At 48.4% G+C, this 26,295-nt stretch overlaps 1 protein-coding gene across 1 annotated transcript in view; it reads left to right on the forward strand.

Moving 5' to 3' along the window:
- Positions 1-1,090: 1,090 nt before the first annotated feature.
- The window catches only part of BCL3 (BCL3 transcription coactivator), a 28,063-nt gene continuing 2,858 nt past the window's right edge, over positions 1,091-26,295 (forward strand). Inside the window, exons 1-8 of the mRNA XM_035119853.3 lie at positions 1,091-2,246; positions 4,686-4,851; positions 8,239-8,347; positions 16,656-16,857; positions 18,857-18,945; positions 23,808-23,885; positions 25,427-25,594; positions 26,079-26,199. Coding sequence (XP_034975744.3) covers positions 1,679-2,246; positions 4,686-4,851; positions 8,239-8,347; positions 16,656-16,857; positions 18,857-18,945; positions 23,808-23,885; positions 25,427-25,594; positions 26,079-26,199 — 1,501 coding nt within the window. The 5' untranslated portion in view covers positions 1,091-1,678. The remainder of the gene's footprint in view (positions 2,247-4,685; positions 4,852-8,238; positions 8,348-16,655; positions 16,858-18,856; positions 18,946-23,807; positions 23,886-25,426; positions 25,595-26,078; positions 26,200-26,295) is intronic.

Genomic DNA, 26,295 nt, shown 5'->3' on the forward strand with positions numbered 1-26,295 from the left:
GGGAAGTTGTGGATCCTTGATTTTTGTGGTGCAGGCTGTACCCCTGTGCATGATATGTGATTTGAGGGTGAATTTGGGGGGGCCCCATGCAAATAGGTGAAGATTCGTGAGGATCCGTGCTTCAAAACCACGTTTTTGGGCCACGGTGTCGCCAGGAAGCTGTGGATCCTTGATTTTTGTGGTGCAGGCTGTACCCCTGGGCATGATATGTGATTTGAGGGTGAATTAGGGGGCGTCCCATGCAAAAAGCGTGGGGTTCCATGAGGATCCGTGCTTCAAAACCACGTTTTTGTGCCATTGCGACCACATGAAACAGTGGGTGCGTGATTTTTTTGGTGGTGCCTATAGACTAAGATGTGGTCTAGAGTATTATGGTGGTTTTATTTTGTTTCTATATAAAAATCATATGAATTCATGAGGATCCGTGCCTCGGAACCACGTTTTTGTGTTGCTGCAGGGCAGCAAAGTTTTGGATCCACGTTTTTTATAGTCCAGTCTGTAGTCGTGGCTTCCAGATGTGATATGACACTGGATTTGTTGGAGTTGTTTTAAAAAAAGTGGAGGATCCATGAGGATCCGTGTAGATCCGCGTTTTACCTTCTTCCAGTAAATACCACTGAGCCGCGCAGCCTCATTCATCGCTGGGAGTCTTTCTCTCATTCGCCTGGCGCAACCCCGCTCGAGAAAAGCCGCTTCCAGAGGAAAGAGTTAAGCGCCCCGTCGCCTCCTCGCCCTGGCGAGGGGCGGTCGCACTCCTTGCCCTTCCCCTTTGGGGCGTTCCCGGCTGGGAGGGGAGAAGTCCGGGAAAAGGGCCGCAAAAGCGAAGCGAAGCGCCCCCCGCCCCATCCCGCTCGCCTCTCCGCCTGGGGAGCTGGCAATGCGCCCTGGGCGCACCTGGCCTCCTTGACAATGCGCCCTGGGCGCATGGCGCGTAGGGCTCCCCTGGCCGTTGTGCCGCGCCTGCCGGGGGAAGGAGTTTCGAGAGCGGGCAGGCGGCCAAGAAGAGGAGGAGCTGTAGGCGGAACTCCCCCGGGGAGGGGAGGCCGGTAAGAGGCATCTGTGAAAGTCCCTAGTATTCAGCTGAGCCGACGGGGAAGTCCCGGCTTCCTCTACCGCGGAGGGTGGGCGAAGCAGCGGGTGTCACCGCCGCTCCTCGGGATTCACTCGTGGGCGCCCGCGGGGCACTGAGGGCACTGCCATCGCCACCCGGACCGTCGTGTTTGGACGGCGGGGGAGCACTTCCAGCGAGGAAAAATAAAAACAAGAGAAGAGACTGACTTGGCAAGGCACGGAGACCGGGCGCGGCTTGGCTGGTGACTCCTTTCTCCGGAATCCGTAAAGCGGACGAGGAGGGTGCGGGTGGGGTTGTGACCTTCCTGCACCCCCCCCCCGGCCGCTCTTTCCCTGCTGCTCTCGGAAAGGACTGCCTGCCGGCTTCCTGAGAATGACACCTCACCCACTGCCCACACCCTGTGAGCAAAGCGCTCAGGTGTGATCACATGGCACGTCGGTGGAGGTAACCGAACCATCCATTCTTTCGAGCCTATGGAAAGGGATTTGCAGCGTCCGTCGGAGGGCGCTTAGAAAGCGGCAGCCGTCACAAACTAAGAACCTTCCCCAAGCTGACTTGGGTGAGCGGGTTCCCTGCGGGCTTTTGGTTTGCGAACATGAGCAGGTGATGGTGACTATCCGACTGCCCACTCAGCAGCACCCGGGAAAGCTGACCAGGTGGACGCCTCCCCCTCCACCAACCCTTGACCCAGCTCTGGAGCCGAAAGCGAAACCTGTCCGGGAGTCCCTGCCCGGCGACGGCAAGGAGGATTTGGCAAACATGGCCGGGGAGCTACCTGTGGACTTGAGCACCTGGCGGAAAGGGGGCAGCCAAGGCAGATGCGTCGCCACCGACAGAGAGGTTTCTTTGGATGCCTCCGGGAGGCAGTTGCCCACTTCCCGGGAGCCTGAGGAAGCCCCGAGTGCCGTCTGCCAGCCCGGCCCCATCCTTCCAGGAATACGGAGCACGGCTTCCCCCCAGGCGGGGCTGGAGGGGGAGAAGACGGCCAAGACGTGCTTGCCCTTGCGGAAACGCCCGTATGTTGTGCCGGGGGCAGATGGGGACGCCCAGGGGCCGCTGGCTGGCAAAGTCCCCAAGACTGAGAGCAGCGAGCTGTGGGGCTCCCCCTTTAATGGTTACCACTCTCCGTATATCTCTGTCAGCTACCCAAGATTCCCAGCTGCGTATTACTCAGGTAAAGAGAAGGCACCCTCTCTGGAATGCTCCTAGCTCAATCCCCTTCCCCGGCAGCTGATTTTTCTACCTCTGCATCCTTAGGGGGTTTTTTTGCAGCCAACTTCCTTCCCAATCACTTGGCACCCATCCGCTTGCCTTTCCAGAAGCGAGAGTGGCTCACCTGCGGCGCTCTAGACCTCAATGGACCACACACCCCATCACCTCCAGATTGTGTTGGCTGGGGCCAGTGGGAGATGGAGCCCCACAACATTTGAGGGCCACAGGTGACTCACTCCTGGTTTGCATCGTCCCTTTTGCGATCCAAGGGCCCCACTTGGTAATTGAGGCGATGGAAGGGCCTTGGACTCGCCCAAAAGTTTTTCGTTTTTGTTTTTTTAAAAAGAAAACAAAACCCCTTTCCCAGCTGTAGGGGTCAAGAAGAGGAAGGCATGCAGCAAGGAGGAAATGAATCTGTCAGGCAGGTGTGGCAGCCAGATGGAAGGGAGGACTGTGAAACGGGTGAAATGGAGATGTTGGCGCCTGCCTTGGTCCCAAGAACATAATATCTGAATCGGGAAGTCCCCTTGCGTGCATTGCACTTCAGCCCTGAAAATGCCTAAGTGGCTGTAGCAAGCGGCTTCTGGCCTGCAGTGAGGAATATTTTTTATTTTATTTTTTTTATTTAGTCCTATAGCACCAAGGTTGCAGGTTCAATCAGTGTATGGAACAGCTGTATATTCCTGCATTGCAGGGGGTTGGGTTAGCCAGGGTTTCCCAAACTTGGAACTCCAGCTGTTTTTGGACTACAGTTCCCATCATCCCTGACCACTGTTCCTGCTAGCTAGGGATGATGGGAGTTGTAGTCCAAAAACAGCTAGGGGCCCAAGTTTAGGAAACCCTGGACTACATGGTCTTCAGGGCCTCGTCCAGTTCTAAAATTCTATGATTCTATCCTTATTAATTTTATTTCTGCCCTTCCTCCCAAAGGAGCCCAGAGCAGAAGATATAAAATCATTAAAAGATACAGAATCATTAAAAACATCTTGATGCTGTAAAGATGCAGACTGGGAAAGATCTCTTGTCGAAAGAGCCTACCTTACCGGGTTGTTGCAGGTGTTGGAGAGCTGCAGCACTCTGCAGAAGGCATGTGCTGTAGAAACGCCTGAAGCATTTTTATTTATTCATTCATTACGAGTTGTTTGCCATTGGACCAGCTGGTGGCTTGGAGACGGCGAAGCTTCTGAGCACAACAGAAGTCTTCGTCAGGTGCGAGGCCAGCACAGGTGCAAGGTAAAATGAAGCTCCTCTCCTCAAGTGGGGAATCCGGACTTCACGGCAAGTTTTGTCAGAATTGTGGCGTCTGTGGCATCGGGAGAAGCAAACCTGTGGCAGTGCTAGATGCTCAGGCTTTACTTCTGCCCATGGTACTTTGGTGGAAGCAGTGAGGTGCCCCAGAAACCACTCCCTTCCTTGCTGCCCACTAGGTGTGGAAAAACACTGCATTTTGCCTCAGGCGGCAAATAAGCAAAGACCGTCCTGAGTTACAACGCGAATGCAGCCAGACCGAAACCAAGCACATCTTATTGGATGCAGTCCAAATCCGCACAATACTTTTAAAGCACTCTTTCAGCACCGTTAACAGACTGGGTCAGCAAACTTTTTCAGCAGCGGGCCGGTCTACTGTCCCTCAGACCTTGTGGGGGGCAGGACTATATTTTGGAGAGAAAAAATATGAATGAATTCCTATGCCCCACAAATAACCCAGAGATGCATTTTAAATAAAAGGACACATTCTACCCATGTAAAAACATGCTGATTCCCAGACCGTCCGCGGGCCGGATTTAGAAGGTGATTGGGCCGCATCCGGCCTCCGGTCCTTAGTTTGGGGACCCCTGGACTACAGCTCCCAGAATTCTTTGGTGGAAGCAGTATAAAGTGGTATAAATAGTGCTTTAACTGTATGGTGCAGATTAGACCCTTTAATTGCCGTTTTGCTGTTCCACCCACTTTGACCAGAGTGAAGAAATCTGAGCTTCTTGGCAGAAGAACCAAGTTTTCTTTTGGAGGGGGCAGTTTCCTCCTCTCTCTCTCTATTTTTTTTAAACAAACCAACAGGATCACCCCTGTCTTTGGTTGTTGTGATGTCTGAAATGCATCTGCGAATACAAACAGCGATAACAAAGCGCCTTTGGAGGCAATAAAATGCAACCTTGGGGCTTTGCTGTCACTCTTGCTGCTTGCGGCCCTACACGCCCATTCTCTCTGCCACCACTACTGAGGCTCAAAACGGCATTCCTTGCTCCTGAAGAGGCTGTCGACGGGCAGAGCTCAAGGAAAGCCTTCCAGTGAATTTATCAATGAGGGGACTAGAAGTCCCGGATGCCTGGGTTCTTTTAGGGTCAGCTTTGTGTCTCATTCCAACCCCTTCTTTCTCTTTTTCCCCACCTCCCTGTTTCAGGTTTGGCCGGTCCCTTCCTCAGCCCCGAGATGTCGCCACTTTTGCACCCCGTGACCCCCAGCCCAGTGCTGAGGATCCCCACTCCTTACTCTTTCCTCTGCCCCATGGAGGCCCAGTTGGCCCTAGACGTTGCCACAGCGACCAAGCAAGATGAGGACGGAGACACGTAAGGAGAGGGAGAAGCTGGGTGCTCGAGGGGGGAGAGCTGGAAGTGCAGGAGAATCCAGGAAGGATTGGGGCCTGGCAGGCAATGGGGGTGGGGGAGCTTCAGTTGTGAGGGTCGATTCTGAGAAGGCATGTGTGCAATACCTGGGGATTTATAATTTAACGACAGCTGCCCAAAGGCAGCTTGCACATGCTCAGAGGACTTCCTTGTTTCTGATTTTCCCATCCCGGCACTGAGTCATGGGAGGAAGTTGAATCTTGCCTCTAGTTTCAGTTTCCATGGTGGGGCTGAAGAATTTGAGGCATCATTTGAGGAGGCTGGAGAGGGCAACTGCCAACACCCCATATTTCACCCCACATGCAAATGGTTGCTTTGTGGTATTTCTATCTCTACGCTGGTGCCCAGCCGTTTGCAGATTCTGGTTGTGGGGAGAGGAGTTAAGCAGTTTCCCCTGCAAATACCATGACCCACCCCAATGCATTTGTAGAACGCATAGTTCTAGCCTCAGTGACTATTGGCGTAATCAGTGAAATGGGCCTGTGCGCTAGCTAAGCCAACAGCACACAGCCCCTTTGTTTAAAAAAGGAAACAAGCAGCTGTTGGTTATTCTGTACAGACATTTCTATAAAAAGGAACATAATTACAGCAAACACATTTTAAAATACACTTTTTTCAGGGGAGGGAAAGGGAAGGTAATTTAACTTGGAAGGTATCCAAGAGTTGAGCCTTCTGGAATCTTTCTGCTGTAGATTTGAACCTGGGTCTCCCAGGATGAAGAAATCCATCCTTTGTATAATCAACACGCACCAGCCTTCCCTAACCCTCCAGATGTTTCGAACTACGACTCCTGTCAGCCCCTGAAGTGCGGAATTGTGTTGCCGCAGCATGTCAGGGCGGCCATTTGCTTAGGCAAATTGGGGGCGGAGGGGAGAGCCCTGATTAGACACATTCCTGGTGGGTGCAGCCTGTCGGTGGCTGTCCGCCACAGTAGCTAGGTTGAGCCTCCAGATCCAAAAGCAGTCTACCCCATCTCTAGGGCCAAACAGCAGGAGCCTGCCTCTTTCCACCCTGGGTGGTTGGAAAGATCACAGACTTAGCCTAAGTTATACAGGTAACGCTCTTCCTTCTGGTTTGGGTTGGGGGGGGGAGTGGAGGGACATTTGGAGAGGAAGGCCTCTCCGCCTTTCTCCTCCTCTCACTGAGCAGCTTTGTTGAACCGGAGCCAAGTGAAGCTGCCAAAGGGGAATCCCCTGCCCAAGCTAAACCCCTCTCCCTCCCTCCCTCTCTCTTACACGCACCCTGACTTCCTCCCTGTCTGCTGACGTTTCCGCTGCTGTGTAATTGTTGGCAGTTCTGTCCCTTTTCCTGGAATGGGGCAAAGGGGAGAAGTGACCCCCCCGCCCCACTCTCCTCCTTAAGCCACCCCAGATCCAAGTTCTGAGCTGCAGAGCCCCGAACCAGGGTTTGTTCTCCTCCTCCTCCTCCCTCTCGGCTGCTTTGTGCCGCTGGGGGGGGGCGGGGGGGGGGCTCCTGCGGTGAGCCCTTGAGGCTCTGTTAGCGAGACAGGAAGCGGAGGTCAGGGCTCCGCTTACTGGAAGTCGGTGCCCTGGGAGCCCTTCCCGTTGCCTGTGGGCTTGGCCCCAGACGATAAGGCGGTTTCGTTTCATTGCAATCGGGGAGAGAGGCCGCTTCTGCGAAGTCAGGTGGAGCCCGGGGTGCTATGCGGATCGATTGGCAGGGGGGCGTTGCCGTTGCGCAGAGAGCTTTGGCCAGGAGTCAAATAGGGAGGGGGCTGCAAGCAGGGAGAGACCCCTTAATCCCACACGTGCCCCTTTATAGAGGGTTCAGACAGCAAACCGGTGTTTCTCAAACGTGGGTCTCTGGCAGTCTTAGAAGCTCAGATATATACTGTACAGGTGAAACTCGGAATATTAGAATATCGTCGAAAAGTGCATTTATTTCAGTAACGCAACTTAAAAGGTGAAACCAATATATGAGATAGATGCATGACATGCAGAGCAAGATATGTCAAGCCTTTATTTGTTGTAATTGTAATTATTTGTCGTTAGGCAGGTCAATTATAAATGGAATGTAATTAATGAAATGTAACAGCCGTGTTTATTTTTTGTATTATTGTAACTATTTGTTTTATTACTGTGGAATTTCCAAAAGAAAGCATTTGTAAAAATTAAAATTAAAATAAAAAAATAAGTTGCATTACTGAAATAAATGCACTTTTTAACGATATTCTAATTTTCCGAGTTTCACCTGTATAAGCTGATCGTCAAATGGCACCTTGAATTTTGACAACGGAATGACTAGGCACCTCCCCACCCCCCAGTAAAAATTATTATGACGTTGATGCTCAGTCGGTAGAGCATGAGACTCTTAATCTCAGGGCCATGGGTTCGAGTCCTGTGTCAGGCGAAGGAACCTCAGCCTTTGCCCCTTCCCTCCCGAGTTCTGCAAGGGCAAAGAGGAGGTTGCATTCGCCCTCCCCATTTGCTCTGACCTTGCAGAGCTACAGTTCCCGACGCCTGAGGAAACCACAGCCGTCTGGATGCTCCTCAGCTGCGACAGCCGGTGTGATAGCGCTTGAAATGTATGGGGAAAGGGAAGGCAGGTGGGGCCGGCTGCGATGGGGTGCTGTAGCATACCCCATTCACTCTCATGGATGGGCTTCCCTTGGTGGTCCTTGCAAATGGTTATGGCAGGCTGCTGAGCTGAGCAGAGCAAGGGGGTGACCCCCCTCGGGAGAGGTGCAAGGCAGGGGCGGGAGGAAACACATTTGTGGGGTTTCTTGCACCCAGGGCAGGGTGATGTGGTGACTGGGGTCTTTTGAAGAGCTGGAGCTCAGTGCAGAACAAATGACTCGTATGGGCTGGTTGCACTATTAAAATAGTGCAATATTAAAAATATTGCAATATTAAAATAGAGGCAATATTAAAAACAGCTTAAAACAGCGCCCAATCACAGAGATAAGGTGCGTCCTAAAAACGTACATTTCACGCCATGGATGATTTAGCATTTCTGCATCTCGGGGGTTGGACTGGATGATCCTTGGGGGTCCCTTCCAACTCTATGATTCCAATTGTCAAAAGCCCGGGTATAGTGTTCTATAGTGAAGGTGCCGGACGTGCTTCTGGGTGCTGGGAGCTCCACAGCTTGGAAGCTGCTCTTCCAACCCACCCCACCTTCAGTCCCCAGTCGACTTTTCACATGTGCCAATGTCCCTGCAATGCAGCCTCTGCCATAGCGGTGTCTCCAGGTGGCTGATGGGAGTTGTAGTCTGGAAGGCGCCAGGTTAACAAAGCCTGCTTTGCAGACTGGGAGGGGAGGGATCTCTCGTCTAATGGATTCGCAGCTCATTTCTCTGTCCCGTTCCAGGCCTCTCCACATCGCTGTGGTTCAGGGGAATCTTCTGGCCGCTCGACGGCTGATCGCTCTTTTTCACCAGGGGAGGCAAAGCCTGGACACCTTCAACAACCTGCGGCAGGTAAGTGTGAGCTGTGGGGCAGGGGTGTGCTGTCGGCCCATCATGCAGAGAGAGGCAGTGTGGTGTAGGGGTTAGAGTGTTGGAAGCAGACCCAGGAGACCAGCATTTGAATCCCCACTCAGCTATGGAGCTGGTTGGGTGACCTTGGGCATCACTCCCCCTCGGCCTGACCTACCTCACAGGGTTGTTGTTATAGGATAAAATGGGAAGGAGAACTATGTCCAGACCTGATCACGCTCTAAAACTTCCTGGAGGGGGAAGGGCTGTGGCTCCGTGGTTCAAAGTCTCTGCTTTGCATGCAGAAGGTCCCGTGGACCGTTCCCCAGCGTCTCTGAGTAAAGCTGAGAATGTCCCCTGCCTGAACCTTGCTCAGGGGAGACCAGGGATCAATCAAGGTTTACTGAGCTATTGATCCATTCGTCTGCCAAGGCAGGGGGTTCCTGGATGCCCGTGCCCCCTGTGGAAAGTTCTCGGCTTTTAAAATTGATTATTAACGTGACCACAGACTTGCGGGTTCATCTTGTGCAGCTGTAGTGCCCTGCCGGAGTGAGAGAGCGAAGAGAAAGTACTTCAAAATGGAAAAAAAATTGTGGTGGTCATTAGGTCCTGTATTGTAGGCTGGGATTTTGAGTCTGAAAAGGCGAAGGGTCATTCATATCCAGGGTTAATTCTACGCAAGAGTTGATGCGCTCACTCAGGTGCATTAATTTCAATGGGTCTACTCTTGAGCCACATCTGCGCTATGTATTTGATGCCCTGTTACACTGCTTTAGCAGCCATGACTTCCCCTGCAAGGAATTCTGGGAAACATCGTTGCCAGGAGGCCCCCTATTCCCCTCATGGAGTGGTTTAGCATTCAATCCCTCCTCCCAGGGAACTCTGGGAATTGTAGCTCTGCGAAGGGGGTCTCCTGACAATGCTCAGCACCCATTAAAAAAACACGCCAGTTGCCAGGATGCTTTGGGGGAAGAAGCCCTGACTGTTTAAAGTACTATCCTATTGTGTTATTGTGCAAATGGGGCTTGAGCAGAACCCTTTAGGGTTTGGGACAAAGTAGGTTTCGAACTCTGGTTTCCGGTATATCCGAGCTTCCTAATGGTTGGTGAATTTCCCTGAAAGTTTGCACAATCCTATCTTCCCCTGGGATCCGTCGCCATGGAGAAGCCTTGGGCGTGTTCTCAGAGTGGAGGTGGAGAGGAGGAGGCAGATCAGGACCTGCTGGGAGATCAATAAAAAGGCCTTCCCTTCCAAATTGGGTCTGTTTTGAGGCTCATTGGCCTGACTACTGAGCTGCCATATTGTTGGGACACCACCCACCTCAGTAGCTAAGTTGGGCAGGTCTGTCTCCAGTGTGGTTTTGGAAGGACTCAGAACTCTCGGTCCCTTCCCAGAATGCCTCAGGGCCAGCCTGGGATTTCGCGGCTTCCATGGCAACCGAGTGACCAGCTCGCATGGTCTTCGGCCCAATGCACCCCTCTCGATTTAGTCTTTGTAGAGAGTGGAGTCTGGCTATGATAGTGGGGTGCCTTAAACCTGTTGCCACAGTCCAGCGTTTCTCAAACTCGGGGCTCCCGGTGTTGTTGGACTACAATGCCTAGCATCCCTAGCAAGCAAGACCAGTGGCCCAGGATGATGGGAGTTGTAGTCCAACAATGCTCTGGCGGGTTTTTCCAGAAGATATTGCTGGCGATCCTTTTGAGTCCCTGGCCTCGCTGTTGTGTGATGAAATGAGGATAAATCTTGATTTTTATCAAGTCTGAATTATTGCAATGTGCTGAATGTGTGTGGAGGCTCCAGACATTTATTAAAAACTGAGGTTTTTATGTGTGTTTTTAAACCCAAGTTTCTAGCCTTTAAGGCTGAGAAGAAAGGCTTGAAAGTTGATGGACAATTCTTGTCTGAAACAGGGGGCGAGGCTTGAGTAGGATTTCAAGGGTCAGAGTTTAAGTTCACAGGTAACTTCTCCTCCCCAAATAAGCTTAATTTCTGTAATTCACAGAGATCTCAGTATTCAGCATTCTTTGCTACATATTATTTTTTAGAAAAACATTACAGTGGTACCTCAGTTTTCGAACGTCTCCGTTGCCCAACGTTTCGGTTTTCGAATGCCGAAAACCCGGAAGTAAATGCTTCCATTTTTGAACACGCCTTGGAAGTCGAACGGCTTCCGTTGCTTGTGTCTGTTGTTTTTCACAATTTTTTCTATTGAATTGGCAGACCACCCTTTGTGCCTCAGTTTTCGAGCATTTCGGAAGTCGAACGGTTTTCCGGAATGGATTACGTTCGAAAACCGAGGTACCACTGCGCTTGGAAAACACAAAACGCGACAGACATAGCATGGGAGTTTGCTGGAGTAGGGAGAAGTAAACTCTTGAGCGGTTGGAGTCTCCTTATTCTTGGACCAGGCAGGTTGCATAAGGCTTCCTTGGTCAGCTGTCCCACAAAGCGGAGCAGAGATTGTAGTTTTGCAATGGCACCAAGTGCGCCTGGAAGGAGACCAGCCTGGCAAAAGCCACATGCCAAGGAGAGAAGGCCTCAAACCCTGCAGCCCTTGAGGCGTGGTAAGCTTCGAAGACTTAATTCCCAACAAGCTGCTTGTGCCCTCCCCTCTCCCGCCCAAGGGACTTTCCCTAGCCCTCCCTGGTGGCAAACCCCAGGCAACTTCCTCAATGTGTGGTGTGTGGCTCAAGAAAGACACAAAGACACTGCACTCAGCAGCACTGAGTCACAACACCAGGAACAACAGGCGGAAGTTGCAGACGGTGGGTTAAGGTTTTAGAGGGGGTCGGGGTTATATAATTTCTAGCATGCAGTTTGGGGTCAATCGATCCTGCAGATAAAAAGCCGTCTCCGAAAGCATGCAAGGCTGTGTGCTTTCTCCTCTCTCCGTTTCTGTCCTTTATTTTTTGTGCACAGCCAACTTTCGAATTTGAGGCGGGGAAGGTTTTTAAACTAGATTTCTGTGGCAGCCATAAATCTGAAAAGCAGGCGCGGCCTTGCTCAACGGAAAGGATGGCTCGTGGGAGTTTTGCCTTGTTCATGCCCATCCGCAATCCTCAGGCCGCAGGAAAGGGGGGTTCCCACTGGCAGCCAAGGAGATGTCTTACTAAGTGAAGACTGCCTCTTGGGTAAATCCATCTCGCATCCTTCCAGCATAGATAGGTTCCAGGCCAGATTCAAAGTGCTGTTTTTGAGCCTTACGTGGCTCAGGACGCCAATCCCCCCAAGACTGCCTCTCTGCTTATGAACTGGCTCAAACCCTCCGCTGAAGCTCTTCTCTGTGTTCCTCCTCCAGAGAAGGCCAACACCAGAACGGGGCCTTTTCAGTGGTGTCTCCCCTCTTGTGGAATGCTTACTGAGGCTCACCTGGCACCATCATTGCTTACCTTAGGGTGCCAGGCAAAAACATTTCTTTGGCTTTTAATGAGCTGTGGCTTTCTTCAGTGGGTGGGGTGTTCTGTGTTTTAAAAAGATGGATGATCTTTATGTTTTTTTGCTGGTTTTAATGTGTGTGTTATTTGTTTATTGCGTGTTTTTGTTTTTTTAAAAAATGTTTAATAAAGAATAATGTTCCTTGTTCCTGCTTTAAAACCCTGCCACCCAAGCAGTGAGAGTCCAGAAATTTTGCCTTCCAAAAAGGAAGACTTGCAAGGAAAAGTCCTCTACGGAGTTGTCCTGATCTAATAAAAGGTAAAGGGACCCCTGACCATTAGGTCCAGTCTTGACCAACTCTGGGGTTGCGCACTCATCTCGCATTATTGGCCGAGGAAGCCGGCATATAGCTTCCAGGTCATGTGGCCAGCATGACAAAGCCGCTTCTGGCAAACCAGAGCAGCACATGGAAACGCCGTTTACCTTCCCGCTGTAGCGGTTCCTATTTATCTACTTGCATTTTGACGTGCTTTCGAACTGCTAGGTTGGCAGGAGCTGGGACCAAGCAACAGGAGCTCACCCCGTCACACCCTGATCTAATAAGGACTCTCAAAAATGAAAAGTTGAACCATCTCGCTGCTTTTGATTGCAAGGTTGGAGGAGACCCCCTTTCTGGTCATCTTCACTGCACTGTTCCACTAACTGGAATTTGGTTTTGCTGCCCCCCCCCAACCGCTGCCGTGTTGTGCCCCAAATGTTGGCATTAGCCTAGTCCTCAAGTTGCATTGGATTCTGTCTCTCTGTATTACAGCTTCCTAGTTACCTAGGGGCAGAGTAGCTATTTTGGTGGCAAACCTATACCTCCCATTTTGCAGGGGGGGGGGGAGAGAACCCCTTCCAATGTCACAAGTACTCAGGATTCCTCACAGCCCACCCACAGTTTAATTTTCCCCATGATTTCAAGTCACAGTAGGAGAGTGGGGTGGTTTTTGTGTTTTTGCCCTCTGTGGCCAACACAGCCGCCACTGTGCAAGGAAACTCTGCAATTTATGCCAAGAGGGGTGGGGGGGAGAGACTCAGCCACGCAGGGAGGAAGCCTGCTAGACCCTTTTGGACTTTCGGCGATCATTATGAAGATTCATATCTCATAATATCACAGTTTTTTGTTGTCTTGCCACTTTTCCCGGGAAAACCCCCTCTTTGCTGCTGACTCGGAACAAATGTCAATCAGATTTTACATGATTGGGAAACAGCTCCACCCTCTTGGAGTACTTACAAATGTCCCATGTTTAGATTTTGTTTTTCCAGCTAATAGCAGAAAGTGACATTGCAAACTTGCCTTCTACCGGGCGATCCTGGATCTGTTACTGGTATTGCCTCATCATCAGTTTCTTTGCTGTAACATCTGGCTTTCCGGGGTCTCGGGGGCTGATGAAACCAGGCTTGTTCCTGGAAATGAAAATTCAAGCAACCATGAATGACACTCACTTTTGGCTTCTACAGTTTTGGCTTCTTTTTAGTTTTGCTGTGGCAGAGCTAGCTCCCTCATGTCCAAATGCTTCCTGGTACATTTTTGATATCAGAATCATAGAACTTAAGTGCTGGAAGGGACTCCGAGGGTCATCTAGTCCCAACTCCCCTGCAATGTGGGAATCTCAGCTAAAGCATCCATGACAGGTGACCATTCCAACCTCTGTTTAAATACCTCCAAGGAAGGAGAATCCACAACCTCACGGGGGAATCTGTTCCACTGTCGAATTGCTCTTACTGCCAGAAAGTTCTTCCTATTTTTGAGTCGGAATCTCCTTTCTTGTAACCTGAACCCATTACCCCCAAGTCCTACCCTCCAGAGCTGGAGGAAAGAAGCTTGTTCCCTCTTCTTATGTGACAGCCCTTGAGATATTTGAAGGTGGCCTACCCTGTCCCTGGGTTTCAAGGCAGATGGTGCCATTTTACAAAAGCCGGTGGGGTTGGCAACAAACAACATACTCTCCAGAACAACAACAAAATACTCTCCAGTTGTGCCAAATCAAGCCATCCGATGGCTTTCAATATCAGCCTCTTTCCATACAGACCCACCTCTACCACAGAAGTCTGGCCAAAAGACTTCCAAACCAAACGCCTTCCGCAGTGCTATGTTAAACTGTGGAACTCTCTCCCACAGGAGGCAGTGGTGGCCAACAACCCAGGTGGCTTTAAAAGAAGAGGATTAGGCTATCAATGGCTATTTGGCACTATGGCTCTGCTCTGCCTCCACAGTCAGAGGTGACGATGCTTCTGAAAACTAGTTGCTGGAAGCCACAGGAAGGGAAGAGTTGCTCTTGTGCTGTGATACTGCTTGCAGGCTTCCCACAGGCATCTGGCTGGAAAACAGGACTAGATGGGCCTTTGGCCCGGTCCAGCAGGCTCTTTAAAGATAACCTGGGCTCTGACTTTGCTGTTTACAGACACGTGCTCTCTCTCTGTCTGTCTGTCTGGAAGCCTTTCCAAGGAAAACAACTGCACCCTACGCAAGACAGATTGCGGTGAGGGTTCGAGAGAATGGTGCAATGCCGCCAAAATAGGGTGTGTGTGTGTGTGTGTTTGTGCGGAGTTCAAGGGGAAGCGGGCTATAGATTGCCCTCCCAGCCTCGCTGTCATTTCCTTATCTGTTTCTCATAAACCCTTCTGAGAAGCGCCCGATTGCGTCAGCGCAGGCAGGTGCTGGGGGCTGTGGTTTCTTCTGTGGGAACCAGCTGGGTTTCCTCTGGTTAGCTGGCTGCGTAGGAGATGCTGAGTTTGAACTCTGCCACTTCTTCGGTTTCTCTTCTGTGACATCTCCAGCTACAAACAGCTCTGGTGCAGGGGGCGGGGGGGCTGCGTTCAACTTTCCCTGCAGTTGTTGTTCTTCTGCTGTTACCCAGAAATGACCTGCAACAACACAGCAGGATTTCTATGCACAGACAGCAGCATACACACACACACACAGGGAGATGCCACTATTATTATTATTATTATTATTATTATTATTATTATTATTTATTTATTTATTTATTTATTGAACTTACTAGTCGTTTTTCCTCTTACAGAAGTAACCCAGAAGCAATTTACAACAAGTCATTCCACTTTTTCAATGAGTTTTCTGCTGGAAGCCCTTGTCTGATCCTAAATGTTACTAAGAAGCGAATCCGGTAGCATTCAGTGGAGCTTATTCTCTGTTTAGCAGTCTGTTTGGGATTTAATGTGTGACCGTGGTTTCCTGCTAGCTCTCCTAGCTGTGGAGACCCCCCAAGCTCCTTCTCACCCCCTCTTCCCCCTCTCTCCTCCTTGTTTACATGGAAGAAAAAAAAAGAGACAGGGCGTTGCTACATCTTAACTCCCCATGATGCCCAAACTCGAAAACTGTGGGGTGTTGTTGTTTTTGCTATGGTTTCAGAGTAAGCCAGGTTCTGAAACTGCAAATTGATCCTAACTAGAGTTTTATCAAGCCAGAGTTTCCTGAATGTCACAGGGAACTGTTACTAGTTTACAGTTGGAATCAGAAGCTTCCACACTCATCTTCTCCCGGGACACTTGGTGGGTATGACATTTTATATTGATCAGCAATGGTAGCAGGGGCTGGACCTTCCTGTTGAGTTTGCCATTTGGGAGGACCCATAAAAAACATAGACTGTGAATGACCATCATCTACCGGGGGGTGGGGGATGAGCAACTGGGACCCCCGTTGCATCACTGTTTCTCACGCAGGGAACGTTTCCAAGCTGGTTTCCAAAAACACTGTTATGCTTTTGTTTTGGCATCGCGGCAGCTTTTCATGTTACTCTATTTTATATATATATATATATATATAATTTTTTATTGGTTTTACAAAATTTTACACATTTTATCTTTAACCATTTTGAACATTAAAACGAAAGGTTCTTTCAAACCCTCGGACCTCCCTCCCTTCCTCCCTCCATGGGTTCCATATTTAAAATAAAGTATTCTGCATCTGTTACCCTTATCCATCTATTATATATCCATAGTTACCATAATTGATTCCACATTACAAGTGTCATTATATCCCTGCCAATGATTTTAACTGTTTACAGTGGTCTTTTTAACATATTGAAAATTTTACTCCAGTCGATCTTCCTTGTTTCTGATCTTTCCCATCAGTTTCGCCATCTGTGCGTACTCCATCAGTTTTGTCTGCCATTCTTCTCTGGTCGGCACGTGTCCTTCCTTCCATCTCTGGGCTAGAAGCATTCTCACAGCCGCCGTCACATACATAGAAAAGCTTTTCCTGTTACTCTAAGTCAGGCATCCCCAAACTTCGGCCCTCCAGATGTTTTGGACTACAATTCCCATCTTCCCCAACCACTGGTCCTGTTAGGTAGGGATCATGGGAGTTGTAGGCCAAAACATCTGGAGGGCCGCAGTTTGGGGATGCCTGCTCTAAGTCCTTTTATCAAGGCTTTCATGACCCGTGTCTAAAGTAGCAAACATGTACACAATGCTTTGAGCTGCTTCTGTGAAAGAGACGCCATCATCCATTTTGATCCATCATGACTGCTTCAAAGTATGCCTGAAACATACCGCAGCTGCTAGCTTTGACAGATACGAAGGCCTTGGAGGGCCCAGATTAAGAACTTTAGTTATAGTAAAGGTAAAGGGACCCCTGACCATTAGGTCCAGTCATGACCGACTCTGAGGTTGCAGTGCTCATCTTGTGGCCAAGAGAGCCAGCGTACAGCTTCCAGGTCATGTGGCCAGCATGACAAAGCCACTTCTGGCGAACCAGAGCAGCGCACGGAAATGCCGTTTACCTTCCCGCTGTAGCGATACCTATTTATCTACTTGCACTTGACGTGCTTTCGAACTGCTAGGTTAGTTATAGTAGACCTCTATAAATACATCAGCAGCAGCCATCCGAATTCACAAAGAGGTGGTTTTTTTTGTCCCCTACAAACTCCAGACCCCCTTACACTTGGCCGTCATCACAGCCCAGCCAACTCTGGTGAAGCTGCTGCTGTCTCACGGAGCGTCGCCCATGGTGCTGGACCGCAATGGGCAGACCGCCCTCCACCTTGCCTGCGAACACGACAGCGTCCATTGCCTGCAGGAGTTGCTGGATGGGAGCCCAGCTCCTCTGGATCTGGAGGCACGAAACTTTGAGGGTAAGCGTGGATGAGGAACCGGGGGTGGGGGTGGGGAAATGGGTTGGTGTGTTGATCAGGACCTAAGGATATTACTCCCACCCTGCCCCACCCCGCTGCCCTAATGAAGTTTGGAGCTTTGGTTAACTTCCATCCATCGTAACACCAACCACGGGCATGGAGCTTCTCAGTTTGTGCACAATGGGTGTGTTATTCGAACCCTGGGCAACTGAATTTTAGTAGTTCGGGGGGTTTCCCACTAGCTGTAGATTACTGCGATCTGTAGACTGTATGGAAAATGGCAGTCTTTATGATCAAAGCCAACACCTTCAACTTTGTATGGCAGCTGATTTTGGCATCTACATAGTATTATCATGAATACATGAATGTATGTATGTATGTATGTATGTATGTATGTGTGTGTGTGTGTGTGTATGAATGAATGAATGAATGAATGAACAAAACATGCCTCTCCCGTATCAGTCTCTATAGCCACAGCAGGCATTGTAACCTTCCTTGACTTCACCCCCATGGTATCCCAAGACAGACGTATGCCAATCAAATGAATATATAAAATGTCGTTATTATTGTAGCCAACATCCCTCAGCATCTTTTATGTGCGAGCAGCAGGAACCTCTGTTAGGCATCCTGAACTTGCTACAGCTTACGAGCCGACTTCAAGGGTAGCCCCACACAGAGCGCATTGCAGCAATCCAGCTGTGAAGTTAACCGGTGCACGGATCACGGCAGCTAAGCTAAGTCTTCTAGGAATGCCCACCATCAGCAGTACCAGCTGAAGCTGGCAGTAAGCGCTCCTTGCCACTGAGGACATTTGGGTGATGTAGATGAGTCTAAGCACAGACCCAAGCTGGGCAGCTGTTCTTTGGGAGGGAGTACAGCCCCTTCTAAAAAAGCAGGTTTCTGTTTTCCTGAACCCAGGAACCAACCAACCACAGTGCTTCCATTTTACCAAGGTTCAGTTTCATTTTTATTGGCCCTCATCCAGCCCACTGAGGCACCCAGCCACCAGTCTAAGGCATGCAGCAGCTACTTTTGACTCAGCTGTAACAGAGAAACAGAACAGGCTGTTGCCCACAGACTCCCAATGACCACTTCCAGCAGCTTCATACAGATGTCAAATCTAGATGTCCCCCCCCAACTTTTCTGGCTGCAAATTGTTTTGATTTTAATATTGCATTTTTCAATTGTCACCCTGTGACCTTAGGGAGAAGGACAGCTAAGAAATCTAATACAGTCGTACCTTGGAAGTTGAACAGAATTTGTTCTGGAAGTCTGTTCGACTTCCAAAATGTTAAGGAGCCAAGGCAGGGAAAGTTGAAAGCTTCTGCAGCCAATCAGAAGCCGCGGAAGCCGTGACGGACAATCGGGTTCCAAAGAACTTTTGAAAACCAGAACAATCACTTCTGGGTTTGTGGCATTCGGAAGCCAAAACATTTGTCTCACAAGTTGTTCTACTTCTGAGGTGCAACTGTAGATACCATAATAATGTTTATTATTATTATTATTATTATTATTATTATTATTATTATTATTTATTATATTATTATTATTAAACAATCTGCTGTTTTTGCATACACCAGCGATTAAAGTCATCTTTTCACATAAGCTTAAAAGCCCCAAACTGCACACTTCTTGAGGTGAAGTGAGCAGAGCTGTATAAAGTACTCCAAATACGATTGCAACATAGGATCGTTCCTATTACTGCTACTACTAATACCACCATACACTTTTATATACTGCTTTCAGTCACAAGGAGACCTTAAACTGGTTTACATATAGCAGTCATCTAAATGTAAATCCTGAAATACCATTTTAAACCACGGCGATAAAATTATTACTACTACAATAGAGGGTTTTCTACATCATTTTGTTTTGTTTCTGCATTTTCTGTTCATTATATGGAGGAACTATCCTGCCTCCGTGAGACTGATAATCCTCAGATGTACATTTCCTTCCTTCTTGAGTCATCTCATTTTCTTCTCTCTTGCTTTTTGACCAGGTTTTACACCTCTCCATGTGGCTGTTGGAACCCAGAATCGTGACATTATTCTGACTCTGCTAGAACACGGGGCAGATGTTGATGCTGTGGTAAGTAAGTACTGGAGCTGCACTGAACTTTCTCAGAAGACGTCGTTCTGAGGAAAATTGAAGACTGGTTTTCTTTTTCTCACTCCGCTTAGAAGAGGAAGGCCATTTCGCTGAATTTTCTCTGAATGTTCTCCAATGTTTGTGGTGGCTGCCATTTCCCTCCCAAAATGCCCTGCAACAAAGCTAGGCCGGGGGCATTATGGAGGATGCAAAATAGGGCCCGGGCTACGAACAAACACACACAGAGGCCACATTCAAACCATCCATGTAAAGCACTATGGTACCACTTTAAATGGTCATGGCTTCCCCCCAAAGAATCCTGGGAGCGGTAGTTTGTTAAGGGTGCTGAGAGTTGTTAGAAAGCCCATATTCCCCTCCCAGAACTACAATTCCCAGACCGGTTTAGCGCTCCATCTCTCTTGCCAGGGAACTCTGGGAACTGAGACTCTGAGGGGAGCAGGGGACCCCTCCCAACAACTCTCAGCACCCTTAAGGAACTACAACTCCCAGGATTCTTAGGGGGAGGCCATGACTTAATAAAGTGGCATCATAATGCTTTACATGGTTTGGCTGTGGCCACACACACAGTCTCAGAGGGAGAAAGAAGGAATTTGTCCTCCCGTCATGACTAATGACGAGTCCTATTCCCAAGAAACTGTTGGGGGGTTTCCCTTCCTCCAAGAAATTCAGTGAAATCTACCTTCCCCCTTCCAGGGGAAAAAACACACCCCACCCAGTAGTTGCCCACAAATGGGGTGAAGAATTTTGAGAGGCCGTCTTGCTCACAGCTCTAATATTGCAGGGTTCAAGAGAACTCTGTCCAGGAGTTGGATAGCTCAGTTGGTTAGAGCATGGTGCTGACAATGCCAAGTTGGCAGGTTTGATCCCTGCATGGGAAAGCTGCATATTCCGGCATTGCAGGCGGTTGGACAAAATGATCCTCAGAGTCCCTTCCAACTCCAAGCAAAGCTTGCTGCCTGTGTAGAACTGTAAATTTGAGCGAATGTGCCTCTGTTTCCATAGCTTGTTTATTTGCTGATACAGTGGTACCTCGGGTTACAAACACCTCGGGTTACAAGCACTTTGGGTTACAGACTCCGCTAACCCGGAAGTAGTACCTCGGGTTAAGAACTTTACCTCAGGATGAGAACAGAAATCACGCGCCGGCGGCAGCAGGAGGCCCCATTAGCTAAAGTGGCACCTCAGGTTAAGAACGGTTTCAGGTTAAGAACGGACCTCCGGATCGAGTTAAGTTCGTAACCAGAGGTACCACTGTACAGTGTTTTACAAGAGGGCAGGTCCCTGTCCCGAGGAGCTTACAATATAAGATTCAGTACAGTGGCATCGGGAGAATGAATTGTAAACAAAGGGGAGCCATGTGCATGGGTAGGCGATATACAGTGTTGTGCCAAAAGGTCCGCAGGAAAAATGGCTTTGAGGAAGGATTCTGGAGGAAGTAGAGATGAAATGGGCACCACAGTGCTTCTGGGCAAGTGAGGCAGGGTGGGTGGAGTTGTTTGAGGGCGTAAGAGCTGTTTAGACGCCGCAGGTGTGGAGAGTTACTTGCTCCTGCAAGTCACAGGGAGAGGCTGCGCTCGATCATCACAGCCCATTTGCTAGACAAGCCTCTGAACGGTGCCTTGTCAGGGCTGTGAGATTTCAACATCGAACTTCCAAATCTCATTGGCTGCAGCCTCAGGAGATGACCCAACACTGATTAATCACTGCAAGCAAGATGTCCCCCCCCCCCCGGGCAACTTTATTTCCTTAATGTAATAAGAGTCTGTTGGAACAAGCCAAAGGCCTATCTAGTCCCGCAGCCTGTTCCCACAGTGGTCAACCAGATGATAATAATAATAATAATAATAATAATAATAATAATAATAATAATAATATTTTTAGGGACGCGTGTGGTGCTGTGGTCTAAACCACTGAGTCTCTTGGGCTTGCTGATCGAAAGGTCAGCAGTTCGAATGCCCACGACGGGGTGAGCTCCTGTTGCTCTGTCCCAGCTCCTGCCAACCTAGCAGTTTGAAAGCACGCCAGTGCAAGTAGATAAATAGGTACTGCTGTGGCAGGAAGGTAAATGGTGTTCCCATGTACTCAGGTTTCCGTCATGGTGTTCCATTGCTCCAGAAGCGGTTTAGTCATGCTGGCCACATGACCCGGAAAGCTGTCTGCGGACAAACGCCGGCTCCCTCGGCCTGAAAAGCAAGATGAGCACCGCAACCCCATAGTCGCCTTTGAATGGACTTAACTGTCCATGGGTCCTTTACCTTTACCTTAATAATAATTTTATTATTTATAACCCTGGCCACCCTGCTGGGTTTCCCCAGCCAATCTGGGCAGCTTCCAACACATATAAAAACATAACAAGTCAGCCATTAAAACTTCCTTGAACAGGGCTGTCTTCAGATGTCTTCTAAAAGTCAGGTAGTTGTTTATCTCCTTGAGGGCATTTCACAGGGTGGGTTCCGCTGCCAAGAAGGCCCTCTGCCTGGTTCCCTGTAGCTTCACTTCTCACAGGGAGGGAACCGCCAGAAGGCCCTCGGAGCTGGACCTCAGTGTCTGGGCTGAATAATGGGGGTGGAGATGCTCCTTCAGGTCTACTGGGCCAAGGCTGTTTAGGGCTTTAAAGCTCAACACCAACACTTTGAATTGTATTCAGAAACGAACTGGGAGCCAATGTAGGACTGGTGTTCTATGGTCCTGGCGGCTGCTCCCAGTCACCAGTCTAGCTGCCGCTTTCTAGATTAGTTGTAGTTTCCGAGTCACCTTCAAGTGACTCAAGCCCTCAAGATAAACCTAGCCATTGTGGCTAGTAGCCATTCCTAGCCTTTATCTTCCCTGAATTTGTCCGGTCCTCTTTTAAAGCCATCCAAGTTGGTGGGCCATCACTGCCTCTAGTGGGAGGGAGTTCCACAGTTTGACTATGACTAGCATGCTTGTTCATCCCCTTGGATCATTTTCTGAACCTTTATTTATTTATTTAAAAGCACTCATAAGCCACTCAGTATTTTTTAAATCTCGTAAGTGGCGTGCGACTGAAAAAAAATGTTTGCTTGTTTTTAATTCATCAAAGCAAAAATACAGTACAAAACCAGCGAGGCAGTAGTCTAAAAGCAAATTCAAAACAGGAATCTGGAGAATTCAGATGAATCAAAGTGTTTATGTCCTCAGGCGTTGACTCATGTGCAATACTTTTCCATTGGCGGAGCCGGGCAGGGGGTGCTGCAATGAGGTCACCTGCACACTCATCAAATGGTCATCAAATGTCGGGCAATGTACAAACTGATTGAAACAGATGGAATCCAGCCTCCCCAAAGCTTCCCTTATTTGTTGTACCACCCAACCTAATAAGTGGTGTGCAAGGTTTTTTAAAATGCAGCAGATGCTCCCTGCAGACTTGCAAACCTGAACAAGCACACACACACAAAATAATATAAAGTACAGTCAGATGTACCTTAAGGGCTGGAGACAGCCATCCTTCTTAAACGGAAGCCTCTGGATTCCTTATTCTCAGTTTATACCTGTGCAGTAATATGCAGGAGTATACTATATATATAAACACACACTGTGTGTGTGTGTGTGTGTGTGTGTGTGTGTGTGTGTGTGTGTGTGTGTGTGTGTACACAGCTCAGTTGGTAAAGCCTGAGGCTGTTAATCTCAGGGTTGTGGGTTCGAGCCCCACATGGGGCAAAAGATTGGACTAGATTAGGGTTGCCATATTTCAAAGGGTGAAATTCCGGACACAAAAGTTCTTGAGTTTTTCTTCCCAAAATCTCCCTTAAAAATGAGCTATTTTTAGGGAATTCACCAAAAAAATCAACACTTCCTGCATGGGTTGCCATACGCCCAGATTTTCCTGGACATTTTAAACAATTTTGACCCGGACGTTATTTCCGACAAATGAATCCCAGATATGTCCGGGAAGTTCTAGACGTATGGCAGCCCTAGATGACCCTTGTGCTCCCCTCTGACTCTAACATCTAAATTTATGCAGATCTTTTATTTTTTTATTTTATTTTTAAGCCACCTTGCATTTTATTGAAATACTCTTGAGGCACAACAGCAGTGTATAGATACAGATAACAGTGCCTACCTGAATGAGAGTTTGGCAGAAAGTGATTCTGCACTGAGGAAATACTGATTGCACCTTAATGTTACCCACCCTACCCCACCCGTTGAGCAGAATTCAAGCTTCCTCTTTCATTTGTTGTTGTTTAAGCTGTCATTCTTTCTATGTGCACACACTTGCCGGTGAATGGGTCCATTCGCAGTATACACAGGGGTGTCGACATACTGCTCTTGCAAAGTGAGGAAGCCTAATATGACAAGTCTTGAATGCAGCAGAATTAACAAATATGTGAGGTCCGTCCCCCCCACCTCCACACACCCACACACCTTTAAGAACAGAAAGTGCCTCCTCATGCAAACCTAATTTCAAAGTCACAGAGTTACAAGTCCCAGAGTTCCTCGGGAAGAGGGATTGATAGTTAAAGAACTCTGGCAATTGTAGTTTTGAGGACGAAATGGCGGTTCTCCTGCCAACTCTCAGCACAAACTGCAACTCCCAGGATTCTGGGATTCTGTTGAAACAGTATCCTGGTGCTATAAATGTATAGTTCTGGTGGTCCCCCGGTTCATTCTCTTATCTGTGCTACGGGGCAGGACAGAGGGAGGCTCCGGCCCTCCTTACCCTTTTCTGATGGCCCTCTGAAAGTACTGTTTTTAGGACTGGAATGGCTCAGAGGAAGAGGGTTGTGAATTCTGTTCCATCCTCCCTCCCATAAATTGAGAACTGATGCAGGATTTGACTGAATCTTTACTCTCGCACCATTGTGGTTCTCTCCCCACCCTAGGATATTAAGAGCGGGCGGTCTCCGCTACTGCATGCCGTGGAGAACGATAATCTGGAGATGGTTGAGCTGCTGCTACAGGTAAGCCACTCTCGCATCTTCTCCACCCATAACCCCTTGTGATCGTTTCGTAAGAGCCGAGCACCCTTGTTCTGCCCCAAGCTTGGGGGGGGGGGGAGCTCGCTCGCACACATTAATGAACGCAAACCTCTTGAGGGCCAGCCCCAACATTGGGCAGAGGCGGCGATGGTGTCAGACGGCAGATTCTGTAGGGCAGGAAGGTGTTGGAGAGCACAGCTGCGTGGGCAGAGCAGCCAGCCTGGCTGTCAGGAGCCAGAGTCAGGGGTGGGTCAGAGATAATAATAAAAACAGGGCAGTTATGACATAAAATCACAATATAAAAATCACAAAATGCATAGTGAAAACAAAAAACCCCAAAACAATCCAGTATGAAACACACACACACCCAAACAATAATAAGTTAAAATAATAATAATGCAACTTATTATTTTTTCTTTTTCTTTTAATTTTTGCAAATGCTTTCTTTTGGAAATTCCACAGTAATAAAACAAATAGTTACAATAATACAAAAATAAACACGGCTGTTACATTTCATTAATTACATTCCATTTATAATTGACCTGCCTAATGACAAATAATTACAATTACAAAAAATAAAGGTTTGACATATCTTGCTTTGCATGTCATGCATCTATCTCATATATTGGTTTCACCTTTTAAGTTGCGTTACTGAAATAAATGCACTTTTTGACAATATTCTAATTTCCTGAGTTTCACCTGTATGTGAGATGGGCACGGTGCCATCTCAACCTTTGGCCGGGCTGGCACTGCGTAGACCCCAGTCCAAAATGGAGAAACGGCCTGCGTGCTCCAGAATCAAAAGGGCCTCAAATAATATTTAAGTGGAAAACGCTTATATATATATATATATATATATATATATATATATATATATAGGTTTTAAAATAGACTTTATTTAGTTATTAAAAGTTACAAAACTCTCAAAAATATTTACAGAAAGGAAAAATAAAAGAGTCAAAAGAAAAACATTTAACAAAAGCAAAACATCAAAAAAACTTAACAGAAAACACATTCGCAAAATCATATAATAAAATAATCAACTGATATTAAATTCCACCTTCATACAAAAAAGAAAAAGAAAAAAAAACACAAATTATAACAAAAGCAAGTTGTAACATACAAAAAGGAAAAAAGAAGAAAAAACACAAAAAACGGATAAACAAAAAGTTACCTCCCGTTATTTACAGCACGCTTTCCTTACCATATTCGATTTCTCTTGTTATAACTGTTACTTCCCACGTTTTCATTTCTTCTTAATGTCTATAAATTCAACCTCACCTCTCATGTAAATAATATTTAAGTGGAAAACGCTTATATTTTTTCAAATCTGACTGTGGCATCACTGGATAAAATTCTGCAAGTGCCAGTAAACTTAACAGGCCTGCCCTCCAGTGTTTTCCCCAATGGCCTCCTTGCCCAGGGATTTTCTCTTACTGTTAACCATGCGGGAGCGTTAGATTCCCTCAAATCTGCCCCCAGCTATTCTGTTAATGTGTCCGTGTTTCTCCCCTGCTTTGCAGCACGGAGCGAATGTCAATGCACAGTCGTACGGGGGCAACACAGCGCTCCATGCGGCCTGCGGGCGGGGGCTTCTGGAAACCCTGCGTCTCCTGGTGCGCAACGGGGCGGATGGCAGCCTGAAGAACTACCACAATGACACCCCCTTGATGGTGGCCAAGAATAAAAGGGTGAGAGGATACAGAGAGAGAGACAGGGGAACTTCACGATGCCTCCGTTGGAGCTTGGTATTCGGTTCTGGTCACTCCAGTCCAAGGGCACCGACACCTGCCATTTGTTAAGCAATTTTTAGATTGTTCAGTTGGCTGCGCATGCGTTATCCAACGACCCTGTAGTAGTGTAGGTCAGTGCTGTTAACCCTGTATCTCAGAAGGGAAGCTGAGAGCTGAGGGTTCTTAGTGAGCTCCTGGCGGAGGCGAGATTTGAACCCGCAAGCTTCCAGTTCGTTGCTTACAATCTCAGCTGCTGTACTGCACTGGGAACTGGCAAGTTAGGAAATATTCCTAGGAGATCTAAAAGGTGAATTGGCACTCTGGGAGAGGGTGGCTGCTTTATGGACATGTCAGGGCACCTGGTGTTCAAGGCGAGATCTTCAAAGCAAGCTGAGCATTTGGGGAATTTCTTTTAAATCTCTCCTGCCTCTCCCATTATCAGGTGATCGACATCCTGAGAGGAAAAACTTCCCGCCCTGGGCCCCCGCCTGAAAACATCCGTGAGGGATCGTCCCCAGCAACCAGCAATGCCAGCTCCCCTGGTATCCGTCCCTTCCAAACTGGTGAGTAATCTATCCCCAAGTGCGAGGCAGCTGCCCATGTTTTCATCCTGCAGCCGTCACAGTCGTGGATTAAAAGGGGTGTGAGAATTCGAATCT

Source organism: Zootoca vivipara, chromosome 6, assembly GCF_965207765.1.
Source record: "Zootoca vivipara chromosome 6, rZooViv2.hap1.1, whole genome shotgun sequence".
In the NCBI taxonomy this organism is placed as follows: Eukaryota; Metazoa; Chordata; class Lepidosauria; order Squamata; family Lacertidae; genus Zootoca; species Zootoca vivipara.